We start from the raw sequence: 21,905 nt of genomic DNA on the forward strand, positions 1-21,905 counted from the left end.
CAAACAGTACAACTGGTAACTAATGTAGGTTCCCTGTCCCCTGCCACCGGCCGCTAATTCACCTTCAGCAAAAACTGACAAAAGTCTATCCAATTAGACCAAGAAATTTGACTTACCTCACACAGGCTAATGAAAAACATCGCGCACTTTACGCAACCGACTTCAACAAAGTCCACAGTAGACGTACATTACTACTGAAAATAACTTCGAACTCAAACGACAATTCACACACGAATTTCGAAGCCGTTCGAACAAACATCTGGTCTCGGCCGAGACAGAAAAAAGAATGCCTATGAATTTCTCAGTCAGCAACCAGGTAAACGGTGAGCCCTACAAATAGCGCGCAGCTTACCGTGAACGTCCCGTGCAATGCGTGCAAAGCGTGCAAGGCGCGAATCACTGAGCTAAGCCCAGCTACCGGTCTTCCCACCTTGACACAGGTACCTGTCAGCAACGCCCGACCAAGGAACCTTATAACTACATACAACTGTCCGCGACAGCCTGGATTATTAGATGTCAGTAATAATTATATGTGCTGATTGTTCTCTTTGCCTGCGTGCGTATAGTATGTTGGTTATGTTTGGTTATAGTATGTTTGTTTATGTTTGGTCGTTATTTTTGCCTGTGCGTGTATTGTATGTTTGGTCGTTTTCTTTGCCTGTGCATGTATAGTTTGTTGGTTATGTTTGGTCGGTTTCTTTGCCTGTGCGTGTATAGTATGCTTGGTCGATGTATGTATTGTAAAGCGCTAAGAGTAGACAATTTTCTAGAATAGCGCTATAAAAGTTTGCATTATTATTATTATTATACCCTTCAGTCGCTGTTTGCTCTGTGGGGTGACGCAAACAGGTGGCACGTGACATGTTAGTTACATGTACACTTCATTCTTCATTTCGGATGAGACGAAAAACCGAGGTCCCTTCGTGTACACTACATTGGGGTGTGCACGTTAAAGATCCCACGATTGACAAAAGGGTCTTTCCTGACAAAATTGTATAGGCATAGATAAAAATGTCCACCAAAATACCCGTGTGACTTGGAATAATAGGCCGTGAAAAGTAGGATATGCGCCGAAATGGCTGCGATCTGCTGGCCTATGTGAATGCGTGATGTATTGTGTAAAAAAAATTCCATCTCACACGGCATAAATAAATCCCTGCGCCTTGAATATGTGCGCGATATAAATTGCATAAAATAAAAATAAAAAAATAAAAAAATAAATCCCTGCGCTTAGAACTGTACCCACGGAATACGCGCGATATAAGCCTCATATTGATTGATTGATTGGTAACACAGAGATGTCTACAGAACGTAGCTAGGCTGTTGATGTTGGATACATATCGTCATTCCGTGTACATGTCTGGACAGGTCAGCAGAGGCTGACATGATCGTTCCCACATGAAGGAATACGTGCTTACTGTGGGGGTGTTTACTGTTGAAGTAATACATGCTCGTGTGGTGGTGTTTACTGTTGAAGCAATACATGCTCGTGTGGTGGTGTTTACTGTTGAAGCAAAACATGCTCGTGTGTTGGTGTTTACTGTTGGAGCAATACATGCTCGTGTGGTGGTGTTTACTGTTGAAGCAATACATGCTCGTGTGGTGGTGTTGCAGATGTGCTCAGGCTTGTATGGCTTAGTGTGGAAGTGTATACTTCCATGCGTGTGTGCGTGCGGGTGTGTGTGCGTGCGTGCGTGCGTGTGTGTGTGTGTGTGCGAGAGAGAGAGAGAGAGAGAGAGAGAGAGAGACAGACAGACAGACAGACAGACAGACAGACAGAGATAGAGAGAGATAGAGAGAGAGCTTTTGACAGCATGTCTGTGTGCTTTTGTATGCGCTTGTGTGTCTTGATATGATATCTCCGGTTTTGTCTACATACCAGGCACAACCTGTGGCGAATGAGTTCAAGGTCGTTGTTCCACAGCGATACTACTCCCTCCTGAAATGAAGCAATGCTTTGTGAAGAAATGATCTACTTATCGTATCACGAGGAGCAGTTAACACCGCGACATCGTATTCTCCGACAGACGTGGAAGAGACGACATATCAACGTGAGAGTAATCTTTAGGGAGTGGACTCTGTTAAGTCGCGGACAGCAAATGTCAGCTAACTGTTACTAACTGTTAAAGCTTACTGCTAACACGCATAACTAAGCATGGGCGAGGGCATGCTTAACGGGACATTTCAGTAACTCATATTTTGTATCTCAAACATGTACAGTACAGTCTAATAATGACGCGAGGGCATGCTGAACGGGACATTTCAGTAACTCATATTTGTATCTCAAACATGTACAGTACAGTCTAATAATGACGCGAGGGCATGCTGAACGGGGCATTTCAGTAACTCATATTTGTATCTCAAACATGTACAGTACAGTCTAATAATGAATGACGCGAGGGCATGCTGAACGGGACATTTCAGTAACTCATATTTGTATCTCAAACATGTACAGTACAGTCTAATAATGACGCGAGGGCATGCTGAACGGGACATTTCAGTAACTCATATTTTGTATCTCAAACATGTACAGTACAGTCTAATAATGACGCGAGGGCATGCTGAACGGGACATTTCAGTAACTCATATTTGTATCTCAAACATGTACAGTACAGTCTAATAATGACGCGAGGGCATGCTGAACGGGGCATTTCAGTAACTCATATTTGTACCTCAAACATGTACAGTACAGTCTAATAATGACGCGAGGGCATGCTGAACGGGACATTTCAGTAACTCATATTTGTATCTCAAACATGTACAGTACAGTCTAATAATGACGCGAGGGCATGCTGAACGGGACATTTCAGTAACTCGTTTACGCATTGCCTTCAAACTGTAATAGAAATGTGCTGATGCATGTCGGAAAATACCCACGAAGTTTTCAGTCAGTGGCTTGCTGTATCATATCTGATTTACGCAAGCTGTTTTATTAAATATTGAAATGCTCGCCTTCGCTCGCATTTCAATATTTAAAAAAGCAACGATTGTTAATAGGATATGGCACAGCAAACATGAGGTTTTATGTTTATTCTACATACTGTACTTGCGTGTATTTTGCTCCAAACGTCCCTCAGATTGAAGACGCGTACCAAATTGAAGAAGCGTCTCATATGTATAATCTCGATCTCTTCCAAAGCCTCTAAAAATACGTCACCCTAGAAAGTAGAGCGTGTCGTGTACACTGAGCACAAAAAGTTAAGGATACATTTTCAGTGGTATACCCCAAATGTTAAACAGCAGACAGGTTTCACAGTCTTCAGAGTCGGGTATGTCCCTGACTTTGATATTAAATAAAATGTTTCGTTTTGTTTAGTCGTGAATTTTCACTGGTCTGTGTCGAATGTCTTCGGAATTTACATATGAAAAATAAACTTTGATCGAATTTAAGTCAAGTTTGTATTCCCCACCAGCGAAAAAGGTAGGTCGGTCGTGAGAAATGAGACAGACACGATTTCCCTTTTTAGCCACATTGCAATAGACAAAGGCACCAGTACAAAAACACACAAAGAAATCCAGTGAAAAGTACATTAGAAACCAAAGAACAGAGATAGATGAACACACTTAGTTAAAAAAAACAATGAATGTGTTTATGTTTAGTCGATACAATCGCATGTGAAGTAAACGGTCTTTTTTCTAAATGTGTCTGTCTCAAAAACGTTAATTACAAATCTGTTCAGTTGGAATGGCTGTTAAAAGGTTTGGACGTAACATGCTTTTAATAAGTAGCAATTTCCATCAAATCACGACATGAAAGGGTTTTGAAAGGCTAACTACGGCTTATTCTACTTGCGCTTGATCATTTTGTCACTCGGGCAAGGTGTCTGTCTCATTTTTTCTCACGACCGCCCTGCAGACAAATCGTCTGCTATAACCGCCATACACAGCAAATTGTCATGATGCAACCAATTTTACACTTCCTATCCGTTGTCAGGCAGATAATCAACTGGCTGACTAAAGAATTTTTCGGCATGTGTTTATTTCAGAGCACGTTATTTACTGTCTTGTAACTCGGGCAAGGTGTCTGTCTCATTTTTTCTCACGACCGCCCTGCAGACAAATCGTCTGCTATAACCGCCATACACAGCAAATTGTCATGATGCAACCAATTTTACACTTCCTATCCGTTGTCAGGCAGATGATCAACTGGCTGACTAAAGAATTTTTCGGCATGTGTTTATTTCAGAGCACGTTATTTACTGTCTAGTCACTCGGGCAAGGTGTCTGTCTCATTTTTTCTCACGACCGTCCTGAAGACAAATCGTCTGCTATGACCGCCATACACAGCAAATTGTCATGATGCGACCAATTTTATACTTCCTATCCGTTGTCAGGCAGATGATCAACTGGCTGACTAAAGAATTTTTCGGCATGTGTTTATTTCAGAGCACGTTATTTACTGTCTGTCTCTGAAAACCTTGAATTCTCACGACCGCCCGGCACTATTGACGGTCATGTCTTACCAAATGTTAAGCAGATTCATTTGTAAAATAACAACATTCAGTGACTGTGTCTGATCAACGCCAGTGGTTTTTTTCAATCCTGAAATGCACTGCATTGTGAATGTTGTGGTCAAGTGAGAGTTTTATAGACATCGCCGTACGTTTTTCAACACTTTGATGACGTCAGACAGCAGATTGAAAACGTTCCAACTTGGAAAGAGAGCCAGTCACGATCATATAATCGTAGGGAATCAATAGTTGCTTTGTTTATTAACTTCTTTCAAGTGCTTTTAAAATTTTGATTTTTGTCATTGTTATTGTTGCATATGTGCGTGCGTATGTGCGCGCGCGCCTGTCAGTGTGGAAGAGTGTAGGGTAAGTGTATCCAATTCCGACCGACTTCGGGGATACCTAAATCCGACCGATTTTCCAAGTCACTAATGATGAGGTTCACACGTCATCCCAACAGAAAGAATGCCATTCATACAAGGGCCATTCATGAACGGTTGATGACGCGACGTCACGAACCAATCGTTGTCACGAGAGTTAATTGCGTCATCTGCACCGCGGCACGAAATGTGCCTTCGCCATACGTACGTTTCTGGCAAAGGGTGAGATAATTTGATGAACAGAGTTGTGTTTCTTTTACATGGATGTTAATAAGTGTTTTTGGAAGAATAATGTTATGGTTCTGACTAAATCTCATTGTACTTTTTAATCGAAAAGGGGAAAATCTTATCGGTCGTGATTAGATACCCAGTTTTTGAGAGAGTATTTAAATCCGACAACAACGCAGATAATACAAAACGCTGCACAAAATCCCAGTAAAACCATTCATTGTTTACGTTTATGACTTGAAAAAAGCATATGAACAAGGGAACATATCAGATGATGTATTATCTAGCTGTGTGTGTGTGTGTGTGTGTGTGTGTGTGTGTGTGCGTGCGGCCGAGCGTTGCACGCATGTGTTCGTTTGTGTGTGTGTGTGTGTGTGTGTGTGCGTGCGTGCGTGCGTGCGTGCGTGCGTGGAGTGTGTGTGTGTGTGTGTGTGTGTAAGCGTGCGCGCGAGCGTTGTGCGCATGTGTTCGTTTGTGTTAGCTTATGTGTGTGTGTGTGTGTGTGTGTGTGTGTGTGTGAGTGTTGATGCGTGAGTGTTGATGCGTGCGTACGTGCATGTGTGCGTGCGAGAGGGGTTGGGTTTTCTTATGTGTGCAGAGTAGTTGTTGTAGAAAATGCAAGACATTAAGGTTCAGTCTGTAGTGGATATACTGGGACAGCGTCCATGTACTATGCCACAGTTCAGTCTGTAGTGGATATACTGGGACTGCGTCCAGGTACTATGCCACAGTTCAGTCAGTAGTGGATATACTAGGACTGCGTTAAGGTACTCTGCCACAGTCTTTGATGACGTCATTTCCGTTTTTGTGATAGTTGAGGCGGACCTGTTAAGTAATCTTTGATTAAGTCGGGACTTTGATATTGCATTTGAGCCAGGTAGCTTGAAAATAAGTGAATTAGTTCGCTCATTAAAATTGTCATCAAAAACGAATATTTCATTACAGATTCAAACACTACTGCAATGTACTTCTTATCTTCTCTTGATTTAAAAAATATATATACATATGTTATGTTTACTTTAAAAACGCGTTCAGAATTAAAGAAAACAGGTTGAGTATGCTTCGCGGAGATGAGTGTGATCCGTGACGGTTTTCGGGTATGGTTAGCCGAGACTATCTGAATTTAGTCTCGCTGATCGGACTGGTTTTTTTTAAGTTTATCCTTCAATTTGATGCCTATAGATTGACTACATGTTTTTATATCGCTTTACGCGACTTGTTTTACATTTCGTCAAGTTATGAAATGTATTATAAAATTTGGTACATAACATTCTAAAAATTGCAAATAACAATAACACTTTTGATTACAGATTCAAAAGTTATTGCATTGTATCCTTTGGATTTCCTGGATCCCCATGTATAAACAGATATGTCATGCTTAGTGTGAAAATCTGCTCAAATGAGAAAAATCGCCCGTTTTGTTCATATGCTTCGCGGAGGCAACCCGTCTCGGTCTTCTGGTTTCGGCTAGCCAAATCTCACTAGCATTGTTAATGACTCGTCCCTGATTCCAATGTTGATCTTTTAGTTTCAAACCAACTTAATGTTTTATTATCGCTTCACATGACTTGTTCTGTATATTTTTTTTTCGCTGTCATGATGTCACCATTTAGAGGGTAGGGTTACATTTTCAGGTATTTATTCCCCAAGAATATGCAAAAAAAATTCCAAACTCGTTTTTTTCTATTGGTCAATGATTCTACTTTTTTTTTAAAGTGAGAAATGGAGTGCAATTAACATTGTTACTTTTGAAGGTATGCTCATGACGTGCATCACAGCGAAATAGCAGTTCAGAAGAACGGAATTCCCATAATTAGTCCTTATTTGCTGCTTTTTTCACTGAGCTCGGAAATGATATTTTGCTTGCATTGTTATTGCTTAATTTATTAAAGCCTCTGGACAATATTCTTTGAATAAATCGTTACCCAATTCTGTTTACGTCTATCCCTTTGTTTGATAGAGTACTGTAACAAGCTATCACATTATGTCGACAAGAATGCGTCTCCATACAAGTTTTTGTCTTGATTCCATCCAGGAGGATGTAAGGCTTTAATAAAAACACTATTTCAAAGATCTCTGTCAAGATTGATTTTGTTGAAAAAAAAGGAAGTCTGTGATTGAAGATTGTGAAACCTGCCAGCAGCGTTTTGGTCAGAGGTATTTGAAGATCTTTCTTCTGCTCAAAAATGTGTTTCTGGAATCTGAGCAATATCTGGGTATGACGTCACTGGTCCGTGACCACGCCCACCCTCAAAAATGGCGTTTATTGACGACATGATTCACTTTCAACCGTCGAAACGGTGACTTAAACTGAATGATATTTTGCATTTTTTACACCAAAAAGTTTATTTGGTGTCTTACCTAACAAGTCATACAAATTTCGTTCAAATCCGCCGCGCAGTCAGGCTGATCCAGCGTGTAAAGGAGAGCGACCACAATCCTGAAAAACGGCAAAAAATCCATGGTTGTTATGGTGTTTTTGCTGGGTAGCTGCAGTTGATATTCAATAAATCTAAAACTACAAATAGCAGCCTCTCCAAATTTCACAGAAAGATGACAAAGACCCTCATCAGGATATGTTCCAATACTTAGAGAAAACAGAACCCGAGAATGGACGTTGTAACGGTTTTCCGTTAACAATTTGTAAACGTTTGTAACGTCCAAGAAACACATGTGTAAGGAAATTTATAATTTTGGATGATTAATGAGATGAGGATGATTATAATGATGATGCTATAGATTTCCAATTTGGTTTGAGACTACGTGACAGGGCACTTAACGTTGTGCACTTTGCAAAGAATGGTGCCATTACATGTGTGCCAAGTTTCAGAAACATTCTTTTATGGGCTCAAAATTTATGATCGTTTGAAAAGAGGTGAAAAATACTGTCCCTGGTGTCTTTCGCGCAACATTTTTTTTGAGGACTTTTTCCATAATTTTGTTTCTCGTTCTCCGATAGGATGCGTATAGCCTTCACGGATGATGCGAACAACTTGCTCAGTAGCAGTTGCAGAAAAGAACTGTTCACGTGTTTTGAACACATCTGTGCTGTATAAGAAAGAAGTAAAGAAGACAAAGAATCAAAAAGACAGAAGAATGAAGACATGACGTCATATAATTCCAAAAATATGACGTCAGATGGAGGCAACACTGGGATTTTCTCATCGTCGTCTTGATAGGGGCGAGACACAATCTGGCATTTGATGTGACGAATCAGACAGTTGGAATGCTACGAAATGGAGAACTTGCAACAACATGTACATAAAGCACCTATGGCAGAGCGAATGGGACGAATGTGAAGAAAATAAACTTCATAAGATCGTCCCCCAGCTGTCGGACAGCCTACGCCTCAACAGGAAAGAAGAGACAGTTCTCTGTCGCTTACACATTGGTCACAGTCACATTACACATTCTTATCTGCTGAAAGGTGAAGATCCACCATACTGTTTTGGATGTGAGGAACCATGGACATTAGAACATGTCCTCACAAAATGTGTAGACGTTCAAGAATTTCGAGACAAACACTACAATGCGGAAACGCTGAAGGTTTTATTCCGGGATGTTCCCCCGGACAATATTTTTAACTTTTTAAAAGAGATCAAGATTTTTTACAAGATTTAAAGTACCAAAAGTGAAAGTGATTAATTTTTAGAACCTTCTTTTATAGTGATAGATCTGAATGTAAATAGTCTGAAACGTAGAACTTGCCACATGAACGGAAAAAGAAAATAACTGTATCGGTCTCGAATAGCAGCTAGCTTCTGCTGAAGGGACATTAAAACCCAACAAGAGGCGAAGCCTTCAAGGCTCACGTAAGAAATCGACAAACAGTAACACAAACTCAATCACTCCGTCACACACACACACACACACACACACAGTAAGCATAGGTCACGGTGCAAGAGTGCGAGACACTAGATCTAGATCTGTCTGTCTGTAGCCTACTTACGGGGACACGACTGCCAGATGGCCAGATCGACACTGTTGTTGTGACGCGTTTTGTCAAAATGTAAAACATTTTACAAAACGCGGGGCGCGCCCCGTGTTTTGTCAAAACATTTTTACAAAACGCGGGGCGCGCCCCGTGTTTTGTCAAAACATTTCACACTTTGTTACAAAACACGGGGCGCGCCCCGCGTTTTGTAAAAACGTTTTGACAAAACGAGTGGCGCGCCCACAAGACCCCTTATCTTCTTTGAAATTGGAAGTCAAGAAAACTTAGAATCTTCACCATCAAATAATTTCCAAATTGTGTGTCTGTCTGTTTGTATGCTACTCATGCAAATCCACAGTTCAATTAAAAGTCATTTATTTCCTTTTACCCCGATTATTTAAAATATCCTGAATGAAGACCAATATTTGTTTTTGTGTGTTGGTTTGCTTGATAGTTTGATTTGTTGCAATTAAAGGGACAATCAAACAAAAGTCTTTAGGATCATTACATTGTCAGTGGGCATGAATCGTCGCCACCCCCCCCCCCCCCCCCCCCCAAAAAAAAAAAAAAAAAAAAAAAATCTGCAAGATGCATTGTTTTGCTTATCTTATAGTCTGCTTTTTCACATGGATGATAGCCCAGAATTCTAGGGTTATTACATTTTGACAACACGCGTGTTTGAGCCCCCTGCGTTTTGTAAAAAGTTTTTACATTTTGACAAAACGCGTTAGAACAACTGTGCTTTCGACAGCACTTCCTCGCGCAGACACTGGAAACACGCTGTGCAGATTAACCTGCAGGAAATCTCCTTTGGTATCTTCTTTATCTATTTTTCTGGAGCTACGAAACCGAACAATGTGAAATCGTCTTCTCCGAATCGGCGAACTGCAGCTCGGTGATAACTGTATCTATACCACAATCCTTCACGCGATCTGACCTAACCTTGACCCCTGACCTGGTCTACATACCACACACGACACAAACCAGTCACATCAAGCTACGGGAACAGTCACACAAACTCAAAAAGTATAATTATTTGGAGCTCTTCGGATTATTTTTTATCATCCACACATGCAAACACACACGTAGTCACAGACAGACAGATGCATAAACTCACGCTCTTTTGCACACAAAACATCATGCCAAAGACAAATTTCAAAAACAACACACCTAACAGCAGATCTTATATAAAGGACAAAGGTTTCAATCGCTGAGCTTTGTGCAATTAACCTTGATAGTGTATAAAGTGTGTGTCCTGATCACTCAGCCACCTTGATATGAGTTTTGCAGACGTCATCGTCTAAAAATAGAACAGCGCTGTGGAGTGAGATTTTACTTTTTATTTCTTTAAAGTCATGAGGCTATATCTTTTGAGCCCATACAAGAATGTTTCTGAAACTTGGCACACATGTAATGACACCATTTTTTGCAAAGTATACAAAGTTGCGTGCATGTCACATTTGTTTCCAGGGCGTTAAGAACGTTTGCAATTTTTTAACGGAAAACCGTTACAACGTCCATTCTCGGGTTCTGTTTGCTCCAAGTACTAGCGCGAATCCAGATGAGGGTCTTTGTCGTCGTTCTGTGAAATTTGGAGAGGCTACTATTTGTAGTTTTAGTTTTATTGCATATCAACTGCAACTACCCAGCAAAAACACCATAAAAACCCTTGATTTGTTGCTGTTTTTCAGTTTTGTGGTCGCTCTCTTTTACTCGCTAGATCAGCCTGACAGCGCGACGGATTTGAACGAAATGTGTATGAACTGTTAGGTAAGACACCAAATAAACTTTCGGATGTAAAAAATGTAATACATGTATATCATTCAGTTTAAGTCACCATTTCGACGGTTGAAAGTAAATCATGCCGTCAAAAAACGCCATTTTTGACGGTAGGCGTGGTCACGGACCAGTGACGTCATACCCAGATATTGCTCAGATTGCAGAAACACATTTTTGAGCAGAAGAAGTAGTGGTTACATGCTGAGTCTCAGTGATTATCAAAAATAATGGTCTCGCATTTTTCATGATCCGCTAACTTCGACCATTATTTTTGATAATCACTGAGACTCGGCATGTAATCTCTTTATTCCTCCTTTCTTCAGTTATTCAAAGAAAAGAGGAGTTTTTGTGCGAAAGTTTGATCGAATCATATTCACCCAACGCAGGCGATCGATTAATGCGCGGTTGTATAGTTCCGTGCAAATCATTCAATTCTGTTAACACTTCTTGTCAGTTTCTTTTTGAACTAAAATCAAGTACACAGTTATGTTGTCATTCTGCTGTGGCGGTAAAGGCAGACAGTGTGTGTTCTGTTCATGTTTTGGTATCGCTCAGGAAATGTTCTTTCCTCGAATGTGACTAGCAGACGAAGTTTTACACGCGTGTTCCAACGTTAAAAACTGTATGAAGTTCAGTTTTCTGGGGCAAAATAGTGTATGAAACCGCTGCATGTTCTTTAAGTTGATTAAATGTTTGCAATTGATTGCGTGTGATCTGTTTATAAAATGAAATATTGTTGAAAAGTGACCGTCGAATTGCAGTCTTGTCGATGCAGTCGAAATCTGGAAGGGGAACTACTCGTGTCACTAGACAAAGTATGAGAGTTACTTTTCCTTGGAATCTTGCTAGCGATAACGATTGTGCACGGCAGATCTGAATTCAGAAAACAACCAAACTCATGGATTTTATACTGAGATTCATGTGTTCAAGCCTGTAGTTGCTGGTTTAAATGCGGTATGGTTGTATTGTTTGCTCCAGAAATGTATATTTTGTACATTAGAGTGTTCTGAACTTTTGAGTCGCAAAAAGTAGATCCACAATGTGTACAGTCTCTACCCATGAGCTATCGAGGATTCAGGCCCGTTGTTGGGTAAGTGATTTTGGTTGTTGGGTAAGTTACCGAAAAATAACTAGCCCTACAAGTTTACATAGAGAAAGAAGCAGAGGGGGGAATAAAGACTGATCTTCAAATACAGGTATATTTCTGACAAAAAAATTGCTGTATAACATCTGGGCTATACCACTGAAAAAATATCCTTAACTTTTTGTGCTCAGTGTATGTTCCCAAATTCTATGTTTTTCTCGATGACTGATGTCATCATGGGAAGTGGAAAATGAGGTCTCTGCTAGACTAGTTTGACACAACCTTATTTACATGATATACCCACCAGTCTTCTTCTTCTTCTTCTTCTGCGTTCGTGGGCTGAAACTCCCATGTACACTCGTGTTTTTGCACGAGTGGAATTTCACGTGTATGACAGTTTTTACCCCGCCATTTAGGCAGCCATACGCCGCTTTCGGAGGAAGCACGCTGGGTATTTTCGTGTTTCTATAAGCCACCGAACTCTTACATGGATTACAGGATCTTTTCCGTGCGCACTTGGTCTTGTGCTTGCGTGTACACACGAAAGGGGATAAGTCACTAGCAGGTCTGCACATAAGTTGACCTGGGAGATCGGAACAATCTCCACACTTAACCCACCAGGCGGCCGCGGCCGGGATTCGAACCCACGACCTTCCGATTAAGAGGCCGACGTCTTACCACCCCGCCACGGCGCCCGTCATATCTATATACCCACTAGTGAAGTAAACGATATTCAAATGTGATAAGTGGTCTCCCTCACGTCTGTAGGATAAACGGTGTTACATAACACGTACCTCGCTGGAGGTGATCCACAAGCCGTCCGCCATGCGATGGACGCGGACCCCCGGGTCCCTGTGCGGGACGGCAGCGAGGAGGGCGGGCGTGACGATCTCCACCTCCTTGTGGCGTTGTTCGTGCCGTTCCTTGATGTTATACTCCTCTTGCAGGTAGGCGCAGAACCCGCTCCACGTCAGCTCGTGCAGCGACGGCCAGTCGATCATGTCGAACAGGCGCTGGGCCCGCGCCGGCTGCACACAGCGAGGAGGTCACGGTTAGAGTCGCCGTGCCACAAGCAGAGCCTGACCCAATGTGTGAATGGGAGGGGCTTCCAATATGAGGCAAGGTTTACAGGGGCTGGACCTAGTGTATGAGAGGGAGGGGCTTCCAACATGAGGCAGGGTTTACAGGGGCTGGACCTAGTGTGTGAGAGGGAGGGGCTTCCAACATGAGGCAAGGTTTACAGGGGCTGGACCTAGTATATGAGAGGGAGGGGCTTCCAACATGAGGCAAGGTTTACAAGGGCTGGACCTTGTATACGAGAGGGAGGGGCTTCCAACATGAGGCAGAGTTTACAGGGGCTGGACCTAGTGTATGAGAGAGAGGGGCTTCCAACATGAGGCAGGGTTTACAGGGGCTGGACCTAGTGTATGAGAGGGAGGGGCTTCCAACATGAGGCAGGGTTCACAGGGGCTGGACCTAGTATATATATGAGAGGGAGGGGCTTCCAACATGAGGCAGGGGTACAGGGGCTGGACCTAGTGTGTGAGAGGGAGGGGCTTCCAACATGAGGCAAGGGTACAGGGTCTGAACCTAGTGTATGAGAGGGAGGGGCTTCCAACATGAGGCAGGGTTTACAGGGGCTGGACCTAGTATATGAGAGGGAGGGGCTTCCAACATGAGGCAAGGTTTACAGGGGCTGGACCTAGTGTATGGGAGAGAGGGGCTTCCAACATGAGGCAGGGGCACAGGGGCTGGACCTAGTGTATGAGAGGGAGGGGCTTCCAACATGAGGCAGGGGTACAGGGGCTGGACCTTGTGTATGAGAGGGAGGGGCTTCCAACATGAGGCAGGGGTACAGGGGCTGGACCTAGTGTATGAGAGGGAGGGGCTTCCAACATGAGGCAGGGGTACAGGGGCTGGACCTAGTGTGTGAGAGGGAGGGACTTCCAACATGAGGCAAGGTTTACAGGGGCTGGACCTAGTATATGAGAGAGAGGGGCTTCCAACATGAGGCAGGGTTCACAGGGGCTGGACCCAGTATATGAGAGAGAGGGGCTTCCAACATGAGGCAGGGTTCACAGGGGCTGGACCTAGTGTATGAGAGAGAGGGGCTTCCAACATGAGGCAATGTTTACAGGGGCTGGACCTAGTGTGTGAGAGGGAGGGGCTTCCAACATGAGGCAAGGTTTACAGGGGCTGGACCTAGTGTATGAGAGAGAGGGACTTCCAACATGAGGCAGGGTTTACAGGGGCTGGACCTAGTGTGTGAGAGGGAGGGGCTTCCAACATGAGGCAAGGTTTACAGGGGCTGGACCTAGTGTATGAGAGGGAGGGGCTTCCAACATGAGGCAGGGTTTACAGGGGCTGGACCTAGTGTATGAGAGGGAGGGGTTTCCAACATGAGGCAAGGTTTACAGGGGCTGGACCTAGTGTGTGAGAGGGAGGGGCTTCCAACATGAGGCAGGGTTTACAGGGGCTGGACCTAGTGTATGAGAGGGAGGGGGTTCCAACATGAGGCAAGGTTTACAGGGGCTGGACCTAGTGTATGAGAGGGAGGGACTTCCAACATGAGGCAAGGTTTACAGGGCCTGGACCTAGTGTGTGAGAGGGAGGGACTTCCAACATGAGGCAGGGTTTACAGGGGCTGGACCTAGTGTATGAGAGGGAGGGGCTTCCAACATGAGGTAAGGTTTACAGGGGCTGGACCTAGTGTATGGGAGAGAGGGGCTTCCAACATGAGGCAGGGGCACAGGGGCTGGACCTAGTGTATGAGAGGGAAGGGCTTCCAATATGAGGCAGGGGTACAGGGGCTGGACCTAGTGAATGAGAGGGAGAGACTTCCAACATGAGGCAGGGGTACAGGGGCTGGACCTAGTGTATGAGAGGGAGGGGCTTCCAACATGAGGCAGGGGTACAGGGGCTGGACCTAGTGTGTGAGAGGGAGGGGCTTCCAACATGAGGCAGGGTTCACAGGGGCTGGACCTAGTATATGAGAGAGAGGGGCTTCCAACATGAGGCAGGGTTCACAGGGGCTGGACCCAGTATATGAGAGAGAGGGGCTTCCAACATGAGGCAGGGTTCACAGGGGCTGGACCTAGTGTATGAGAGAGAGGGGCTTCCAACATGAGGCAATGTTTACAGGGGCTGGACCTAGTGTGTGAGAGGGAGGGGCTTCCAACATGAGGCAAGGTTTACAGGGGCTGGACCTAGTGTATGAGAGAGAGGGACTTCCAACATGAGGCAGGGTTTACAGGGGCTGGACCTAGTGTGTGAGAGGGAGGGGCTTCCAACATGAGGCAAGGTTTACAGGGGCTGGACCTAGTGTATGAGAGGGAGGGGCTTCCAACATGAGGCAGGGTTTACAGGGGCTGGACCTAGTGTATGAGAGGGAGGGGTTTCCAACATGAGGCAAGGTTTACAGGGGCTGGACCTAGTGTGTGAGAGGGAGGGGCTTCCAACATGAGGCAGGGTTTACAGGGGCTGGACCTAGTGTATGAGAGGGAGGGGGTTCCAACATGAGGCAAGGTTTACAGGGGCTGGACCTAGTGTATGAGAGGGAGGGACTTCCAACATGAGGCAAGGTTTACAGGGCCTGGACCTAGTGTATGAGAGGGAGGGACTTCCAACATGAGGCAGGGTTTACAGGGGCTGGACCTAGTGTATGAGAGGGAGGGGCTTCCAACATGAGGTAAGGTTTACAGGGGCTGGACCTAGTGTATGAGGGGGACGGGGTTCCAAAATGAGGTAAGGTTTACAGGGGCTGGACCTAGTGTATGAGAGGGAGGGGCTTCCAAAATGAGGTAAGGTTTACAGGGGCTGGACCTAGTGTATGAGAGGGAGGGGCTTCCAACATGAGGCAAGGTTTACAGGGGCTGGACCTAGTGTATGAGGGGGACGGGGTTCCAAAATGAGGTAAGGTTTACAGGGGCTGGACCTAGTGTATGAGAGGGAGGGGCTTCCAACATGAGGCAAGGTTTACAGGGGCTGGCCCTAGTGTATGAGAGGGAGGGGCTTCCAACATGAGGCAAGGTTTACAGGGCTTGGACCTAGTGTATGAGGGGGAGGGGGTTCCAAAATGAGGTAAGGGTACAGAGTTGGGCAGGCCGGGGAGCTATTGGAATTTAGCATTTCAAATGGGTTAGTTGGTTGGTTAGTTGGTTGGTTAGTTGGTTGCTTAGTTGTTTGCTTAGTTGTTGCTGTTTGGGTCCAGCGGACCATATAGGCCAAATCAGGATCCCTTTCAAATGGGTATTTTGGGCCATTCATTTGCGGGGTAATGAGCGGTAGGGGGGGGGGGGGGGGGGCTTATGGAATTATGACCCCCCCGTCTCAAATTCAGCCCTGTCAATACACACATCGGCGCATGAGGTGTCATTTCTACATTCCAGATAACGCCCATCACGTGTAAACCATCGTGTCAACTACAAAACACACCTGTGCATACCTTTACACTGAATAAGAGCATTCCTCCACTTAGATACATACCAACAGGCAGAACATGTGCCGGCTGGCTAGATACTTACCAACAGGCAGAACATGTGCCGGCTGGCTAGATACATACCAACAGGCAGAACATGTGCCGGCTGGCTAGATACATACCAACAGGCAGAACATGTGCCGGCTGGCTAGATACATACCAACAGGCAGAACATGTGCCGGCTGGCTAGATACATACCAACAAGCAGAACATGTGCCGGCTGGCTGTTGTCTGTACTGACCCAGATGTCGTTCTCCTCCTTGAGGATGTTGGTGAAGAGGGTGGGGGTGATGGGGTGGGACTCGCGGCCGGAGTGGAGGGGCGTGTCCCCCTGCGTGATCGCCGAGTACAGCTTCTCCAGGGTCGTTATGCCCAGAGCCATAGCCGTGTGCTCCGGCTCCTCGTCTGTCCCTGACGAGCTGTCCTCGTCTTGCACAAAGGCCACCGCCGTCGACGCCAAGTGTCCAACCCCCAGAGCACGCATGCGCACGATCTAGATTTGCCCAGAATAATACACCCTCGTGTACTGTGCATACGCACGCTAAAGATCGGAACTTTCCATGTTAGTACGCATGCGCACGAACAAGATCGGAATTTTCCAGGATTGTACACCCTCGTTAACACGCATGCGCAACATAAAGATTATAATGTGTTCATAAATGTACACCCTCGTTAGCACGCATGCACCACATAAAGATCGGAGTTTTTTCCGAGAATTATACACTGGTTAGCACGCATGCGCACAATAAAGATCGGAATTTCCCGGAATTGTACATCCTCGTTTGCACGCATGCGCACTGTAAAAGATCGAATTTTCCAGTACCGCAGACCATCATGAGAACACATGTATGCAAAAGGAAGCCACTGCCAGATTCACTGAAAAAGTCTCTGACTTAAAAAAAAACACGAACACACACCACAAAACAATAAAATGCAAAACAGAAAAGGGTGATTCCGTTTTGTGTAGGGTAGCTCTCTAACCCAAACAAGCCTGAAAGCAACCCGTATTTTCATGAAAGAAACCTAGCAGGGCTATATGAAATGACCTTAACGGGCTCACCTGACTTGAAAATCTCAGATTACTGGAAATGAAAATGAAATTATCAACCGGTCGGTTTATTCATACCACCTGATATTTCCATCCACCTATTTCTTCCTGACAACATTAATGTAATCACCGTACTTTGGACTTGGTTTGACCGATTGACGTAACAGAATGACCGGCCGGTGTCCGTGACAGACAGGATTCTACTTGTTAATAAATACCTATTGGGGAAATGACTGGTGCGAACACTGGACCGGTGCTATGCCTATGTTGGGCCACCTTACCGTGAGAGTCTGTGCTTCCAAGCATTTCTTCCAGATTCTAATGCAGTTGTAATCGGACGAATCAGAATAGGACGTCTGAATTCGGAAAATACAGCATTATGCTAATTGCCAATAATGAAGGCATGAGCAAGTTTCGACATTTCCAGTCGCTATGTGAGCAAATGACTTTGGAAATTGACTAGCCCACAAAGAGTTTCACTCGCCCACACAATAAAGTTACCAAAGACGAAACAGAAGACTTTTTCCTGTTAACAGTGCGCCTCCCGTAAACCATCACAGATACTAGCGACGTTGCTGGGAAGACGCCCGACAACTCAGCACGACAAGTGACTGCTGCCCTTTTCATATTTAGTCAAGTTTTGACTAAATATTTTAACATCGAGGGGGAATCGAAACGAGGGTGTATGTGCGTGTGTGTGTGTGTGTCTGTGTGTGTGTGTGTGTGTAGAGCGATTCAGACTAAACTACTGAACCGATCTTTATGAAATTTGACATGAGAGTTCCTGGGTATGAAATCCCCGAACATTTTTTTCATTTTTTTGATAAATGTCTTTGATGACGTCATATCCGGCTTTTCGTGAAAGTTGAGGCGGCACTGTCACGCCCTCATTTTTCAACCAAATTGGTTGAAATTTTGGTCAAGTAATCTTCGACGAAGCCCGGACTTCGGTATTGCATTTCAGCTTGGTGGCTTAAAAATTAATTAATGACTTTGGTCATTAAAAATCTGAAAATTGTAAAAAAATAAAAATTTATAAAACGATCCAAATTTACGTTTATCTTATTCTCCATCATTTGCTGATTCCAAAAACATATAAATATGTTATATTCGAATTAAAAACAAGCTCTGAAAATTAAATATATAAACATTATTATCAAAATTAAATTGTCCAAATCAATTTAAAAACACTTTCATCTTATTCCTTGTCGGTTCCTGATTCCAAAAACATATAGATCTATATGATATGTTTGGATTAAAAACACGCTCAGAAAGTTAAAACAAAGAGAGGTACAGAAAAGCGTGCTATCCTTCTTAGCGCAACTACTACCCCGCTCTTCTTGTCAATTTCACTGCCTTTGCCATGAGCGGTGGACTGACGATGCTACGAGTATACGGTCTTGCTGAAAAATGGCATTGCGTTCAGTTTCATTCTGTGAGTTCGACAGCTACTTGACTAAATATTGTATTTTCGCCTTACGCGACTTGTTACATTTAGTCAAGTTTTGACTAAATGTTTTAACATAGATGGGGAATCGAGACGAGGGTCGTGGTGTGTGTGTGTGTGTGTGTGTGTGTGTGTGTGTGTGTGTGTGTGTGTGTGTGTGTGTGTGTGTGTGTGTGTGTGTCTGTCTGTCTGTCTGTCTGTCTGTGTGTAGAGCAATTCAGACCAAACTACTGGACAGATCTCAGTCAGGGGGAAAAAGAGAGAGAGAAAGAGAGAGAGAGAGAGAGAGAGAGAGAGAGAGAGAGAGAGAGAGAGAGAGAGAGAGAGAGAGAGAGAGAGAGAGAGAGAGAGAGAGAGAGAGAGAGAGAGAGAGAGAGAGAGAGATGATTACATGACAGTTTTCCGAGCTCAGGTGGCCCTAGATTGCAGCATTTTGCTTCCTTGGAAAAATAAATTCCGGGGGGGGGGGGGGGGCATGCCCCCGGACCACCCTAGCATGTTCAGGGACAAGGAAGCTGTTGCAAGGTAAGTTTACCAAACGTTTCAGACATTAGCGAATCATGATAGTGCGTGAACAGCAAACAGTACAATCAAAGAGAGGAGTCTGGAATGAAACGCGATACAGATCTAGGTAGATCTAGCATCCAAAAACTGTCTTTCAAATTTAAGGAAGTTGTTGAAAGGCACCAAACTGTACAGACAGAACCATGACAGAGCATGTTTTGAAACTGAGCCAAAATCGTAATAACTTTGACTTTGAGAACAGATTCATTCCGTTTCCTTATATCTGCATGTTCAAATAAATAGTGGACAGTTTTATACGGGCAGAGTAAACTTGAGACTCTTCTGCAAGTCTTGAAATTCACATAAATCGAACCAAGAACAAACTGATACATCCAAACATTACAGGCAGTTTAGATCAACTCATTTCACTGGAGGTTTGTTTGTTTGTTTGTTTGCTTAACGCCCAGCCGACCACGATGGGCCATATCAGGGCGGTTTCACTGGACGTGACTGCCTAGCACTGTTTTTGATATCCATGTCTGCTGAAATAGAAAGAAATTAAACAAAACGGATTATCAGTAAGCTTAGGTGACACGCTGTAAGAGTGGGAGACACTAGATCTGTCTGTACTTATTGGGGACACGACTGCCAGATCGACACTTCGCTTTCGACAGCTCTTCCTCGCGCAGACACTGAAAACAAGCTGTGCAGATCAAACTGTTGGAAATCTCTTCAGGCTTTGGTATCTTCTTTATCTATTTTTCTTGAGCTAAGAAACCGAACAATGTGAAATCGTCTTCCCCGAATCGGCGAATGCAGAAGTGAGAACTGAAAAGTGAATCTATACCACAATCCTTCACGCGACCTGACCTGATCTTGGCCCCTGACCTGGTCTACATACCACACACGACACAAACCAGTCACCTGCTTTTACCCCCCCCCCCCCCTCCCAAACCCCCCACCACCCGTTTTCTTTAGATACACACTTTAACTACAATGCCGACAAAATGTTGATCATTGCTTCAATACTTTGAAGATGTTGCTTGGATAATAACCAGGTGAAATTAGTATTACGGTGTTCAGTCAAATCAAATGTTAAAGTTTCTATCACACACACACACACACACACACACACACACACACACACACACACACACACACACACACACACACACACACACACACACACATACATAGCCTACATGTATACATACATACGCACAGACAGACAGAGTTTACCATCGCATAGGCTACACTTACGTGAGCCAAAAAGGGAAACTGGGTCACACGGGTTCACGATGACTCAGGGGTAAGATAAACCACGCAAAAATAAATTCTTTGAAAATTGCTCGCTCTTTACGGAGGGCACCTAGGATGTTCTCAAGTGGTGAGTGTTTAAATGAAAGGGTGATTGTACTGTGTGTAAAAGCCTGACAGTATCTGTGATGGTGTACGGGAGGCTTACTGTGCCTTTAAACAATACTTTCAATTTGACTTGCAAGAAATACTCGGCAGTACTAGACAAACAAACAAAGAAAACGCACACATAATCTGATACTTTTCTGCTTGAATGGGTTGGTTCTCACAATAAACGATCTCTTTCATTATGTAATGGATGTTGCAGTGCCTTTTTGGCGTGCGACCATCCACCTGACATTCTACAGTAGGCTACATGCAGTTTCTATGGTACTCATTGGCAAAATCCCCTGATGACTAAAAACATTACAGTCGCCACGCGACTACTTTCTCAACTTGTTGTTTGCCCACAGTCATTTCTAGTCGCCTGGGGCGAGTGGGCGACCACGCGTGCTCATGCCTGCTAATGTAAGTTGTAACACTAACAGTTCCATCTCTTGTTATTCATCATGTGGGTCTACCCTACCTCCTCCAAGCAGAGGAAAGAATTGATGCGATCAGGTGTATCAGAAACGCGTTCACGGAGAGATTGAGGCAAAGAATTGAAAGAGAATGTACACAAAACCATTACTGATGTTGTAACTGAATCGTCGGTGTAGGTAAACACGCGGACATAATTGTTCAGTATCCATAATATCATAATGCCTGGAACTACCAACACTTGACTGGAGAACGGTAACACCACTTTTCGTTCGGTAAGTCTTTATTTTTTGAGGGGACGTACGCGTTTTTGTGTTTGTGCAAACTAAAGTTCTTACCTCCTCATAGCAACCAGCAGAGCCGGTTTTTGTGTTTGTGCAAAATAAAGTTCTTACCTCCTCATAGCAAACAGCAGAGCCGGTTTTTGAAAGGTTCATTTCTTCTGTATTTTCTTCCATTGCAAAAATGTGTTCCTAACCGTCCTCTGTTCCTTTGAAACAAAAATGGTTGACTCGGTTGGAGTTCACTCCCTTCTTGCAATTGACAAGAAGAGTATCCTACCCTTGGCAAGATTTCCACTGATCTAAAATATATATAACAAAAACTCTGCGCTGTGGCCTTGGGCAGATCTACGACAGTTTTAGTGAACCAAATGAACAGATCTAAAACCCGTATGGGTGAGCTTTTCGACGATTTTTAAAAAATGTATCTCTGTTTATAGTTTGTTTACAAAACAA

The 21,905-nt window shown here is 44.0% G+C and overlaps 2 protein-coding genes across 2 annotated transcripts in view; both read right to left on the reverse strand.

Moving 5' to 3' along the window:
• Positions 1-12,878, reverse strand: part of LOC138969523 (cilia- and flagella-associated protein 337-like) — a gene marked incomplete in the record, with an annotated part of 96,679 nt that extends 83,801 nt beyond the window's left edge. Inside the window, 2 exon segments of the mRNA XM_070342346.1 lie at positions 1,880-1,939; positions 12,651-12,878. Coding sequence (XP_070198447.1) covers positions 1,880-1,939; positions 12,651-12,857 — 267 coding nt within the window.
• A 3,313-nt stretch (positions 12,879-16,191) lies between these two features.
• On the reverse strand, positions 16,192-21,666 carry LOC138968048 (uncharacterized). The gene is made up of 3 exons (XM_070340611.1): positions 21,564-21,666; positions 16,575-16,826; positions 16,192-16,197 (listed from the first exon to the last, which is right to left on the reverse strand). Exons 1-3 carry the CDS (start codon positions 21,624-21,626, stop codon positions 16,192-16,194), a joined length of 321 nt encoding a protein of 106 aa, XP_070196712.1. The 5' UTR covers positions 21,627-21,666.
• Between the last annotated feature and the right edge of the window lie 239 nt (positions 21,667-21,905).

This window comes from Littorina saxatilis, linkage group LG6 (genome assembly GCF_037325665.1).
Source record: "Littorina saxatilis isolate snail1 linkage group LG6, US_GU_Lsax_2.0, whole genome shotgun sequence".
Taxonomy (NCBI): domain Eukaryota; kingdom Metazoa; phylum Mollusca; class Gastropoda; order Littorinimorpha; family Littorinidae; genus Littorina; species Littorina saxatilis.

Coding starts and splice junctions, on each gene's coding strand:
- LOC138968048 (XM_070340611.1), bottom strand. CDS start 21,626: ATGGAAGAAAATACAGAAGAAATGAACCTTTCAAAAACCGGCTCTGCT. Junction 16,827..21,563: donor CTGCTGTTTGCTATGAGGAG/GTAAGAACTTTA, acceptor GGGCAAATCTAG/ATCGTGCGCATGCGTGCTCT.